The following is a 1959-nucleotide window of genomic DNA, read 5'->3' as shown; positions in this document are numbered from 1 at the left end:
TCCAAATTGTCTTAAGTAATTTAAAGAAATTCCAAATTGTCTTAAGTAATTTAAAGAAATTCCAAATTGTCTTAAGTAATTTAAAGAAATTCCAAATTGTCTTAAGTAATTTAAAGGGACCCCTCAATCTGCCCTTACGTAACTACCAATCGGGTACCGTGATTATGAGGGGAACTGTTCCAGAATACAAACCTTTGGAGAGCCTGCTCCATTTCTTTCTTGTTCTTCTCCAAGTCAGCCACAGCTTCCTGTGCAAGTTTGAGGTCACCTTCCACCTTCCTCTTGTTCTTCTCCACATCCCCCCTGAGCTTCTTCTCCCTCTCCAGGTTGTCTTCAAGCTAGGGAAGTAACCATGTCAGGAATAAATTATGAACTAAAGTACCAAACACAGAAACTTCTGTAGTTAACGAAAACCAAGACGAAATAAGTAGTGAAAAGTTCTGTACCTCATCAAGGGTCTGTTCGAGTTTAGTCTTGACTTTGTTGAGGTGATTCACTTTGTCCTCTGAACCCTGCAGATCTTCCGCTGTTTTCTAAAATCGAAGAAGCTTGGTTAATTAACGCAAGTGAAGAAGGTAAATAAGTGAGTTATTTAATAAGTTATCCAAGACGGTAAATAAGTGAGTTATTTAATAAGTGTTGTTAACCTACCTGGTTAACTTCCTGTAAATGTTTCTTTTCCTTATTTAGTTTATTAATTAGTTCATCCTGGTGAGCGATTTCGTCATTCAGGTTTCGGATTTGGTGGTCTTTGGTCGCCTTGTCTTGTTCAGCCTAGAGACCAGAATCATAGTGTGAAAAGGTATCACTGATACTTTGTTGTCACGTGACTAAGTGGGTTTAATGAAACTTCAGGTTTGAGTTATTTATTTACAGAAATAAACAAGAAGTTAAACATCAGATGGAAACAGTAGGCTTAACTCACTTTCTGCAGAGCGAGTTGTAGGTCTTCAATTTCTTTCTTCAGAGAAGAAACATCTCCCTCAAGTTTCTTCTTGTTTTGGTTCAGCTGGGATGATGTATTTTCTTGTTCTGCGAGCCGTTCATTCAGCTCCTGTAAGTTAAGGAGGTCTTTAGTTGAGTTTTTTTTGTTCTCGACATTTTAAAAGATTCAGATTTTCTTGGTTTATAACTCTCTACATCACCACAATAAACACGAAAACAATTAAATGTCACGGATTAAAAGTAGAATACCAGGAACATTGAATTAAGTAGTCGACGTTGGGATAGGGCATTAATCCTTCCTAAACTTACATTAACATAAGACGACAACCAATGGTAAAACTGTTTTTACCATATAAATCCAATTAATTTTCCAGCCCTTCAATTCTGTATATACATCAGCTACATTTCAGGCATTTACTTTGTTTCTAATGAACCTACTTATCAATCAAGTTCATACAATCAAACAGCATATCTGAGTAATAAAGATGCAATTGATAATTTATCTGCAGTGTATAAAACATCTCCACATCATATCATTAGTGTATATTTTAAAGTCATCATTTTCAAGATGGATTTTATTATTTTCCATTTGAAATATGCAAATTAATGTTATAAAATAATATATCTACAGTTTATTTTATAAATACATGTACTTTAATCACAATATAAAAATTACAGAAGCGGCGTTTCGGTCAGCTCTGGCTCCACTACACCCCTGATGACCACTTCCCCCCCCCACCCGCCGTAATTGCAGAATGTTTCCTACTTTTCTTCCCTGGTCAGTGTGGGGGTCAGATAAACTCCGACAAATCAATAAGTTTATTTCAGTTGGATAAACCGTTTCTAGAAATATTAATCCAGTAAGTAAAAATTGGATGTAAAGATTGGTGTGACTTTTTGACGGAGTGTACTCCATTTCAGTAATCAGTATAGACAGATGTGGTTTCTCTTGAATACATTCCTGAGAGATATTACAATAAGTTCTTCACCGTATGCTTTAAGCCTGAGAGCAGT

The 1959-nt window shown here is 35.8% G+C and overlaps 1 protein-coding gene across 1 annotated transcript in view; it reads right to left on the bottom strand.

Moving 5' to 3' along the window:
• Positions 1-1959, bottom strand: part of LOC106475855 (myosin heavy chain, muscle-like) — a gene marked incomplete at both ends in the record, with an annotated part of 26855 nt that overhangs the window by 11964 nt on the left and 12932 nt on the right. Inside the window, 4 exons of the mRNA XM_022379870.1 lie at positions 158-338; positions 447-533; positions 652-774; positions 926-1054. Of these exons, the coding sequence (XP_022235578.1) occupies positions 158-338; positions 447-533; positions 652-774; positions 926-1054 (520 nt within the window). The remainder of the gene's footprint in view (positions 1-157; positions 339-446; positions 534-651; positions 775-925; positions 1055-1959) is intronic.

The sequence above is a fragment of the Limulus polyphemus genome, unplaced genomic scaffold, assembly GCF_000517525.1.
Source record: "Limulus polyphemus unplaced genomic scaffold, Limulus_polyphemus-2.1.2 Scaffold9294, whole genome shotgun sequence".
Taxonomy (NCBI): domain Eukaryota; kingdom Metazoa; phylum Arthropoda; class Merostomata; order Xiphosura; family Limulidae; genus Limulus; species Limulus polyphemus.
The sequence above is the reverse complement of the archived record's forward strand: the minus strand, read 5'-3'. Positions and strand labels throughout refer to the sequence as shown.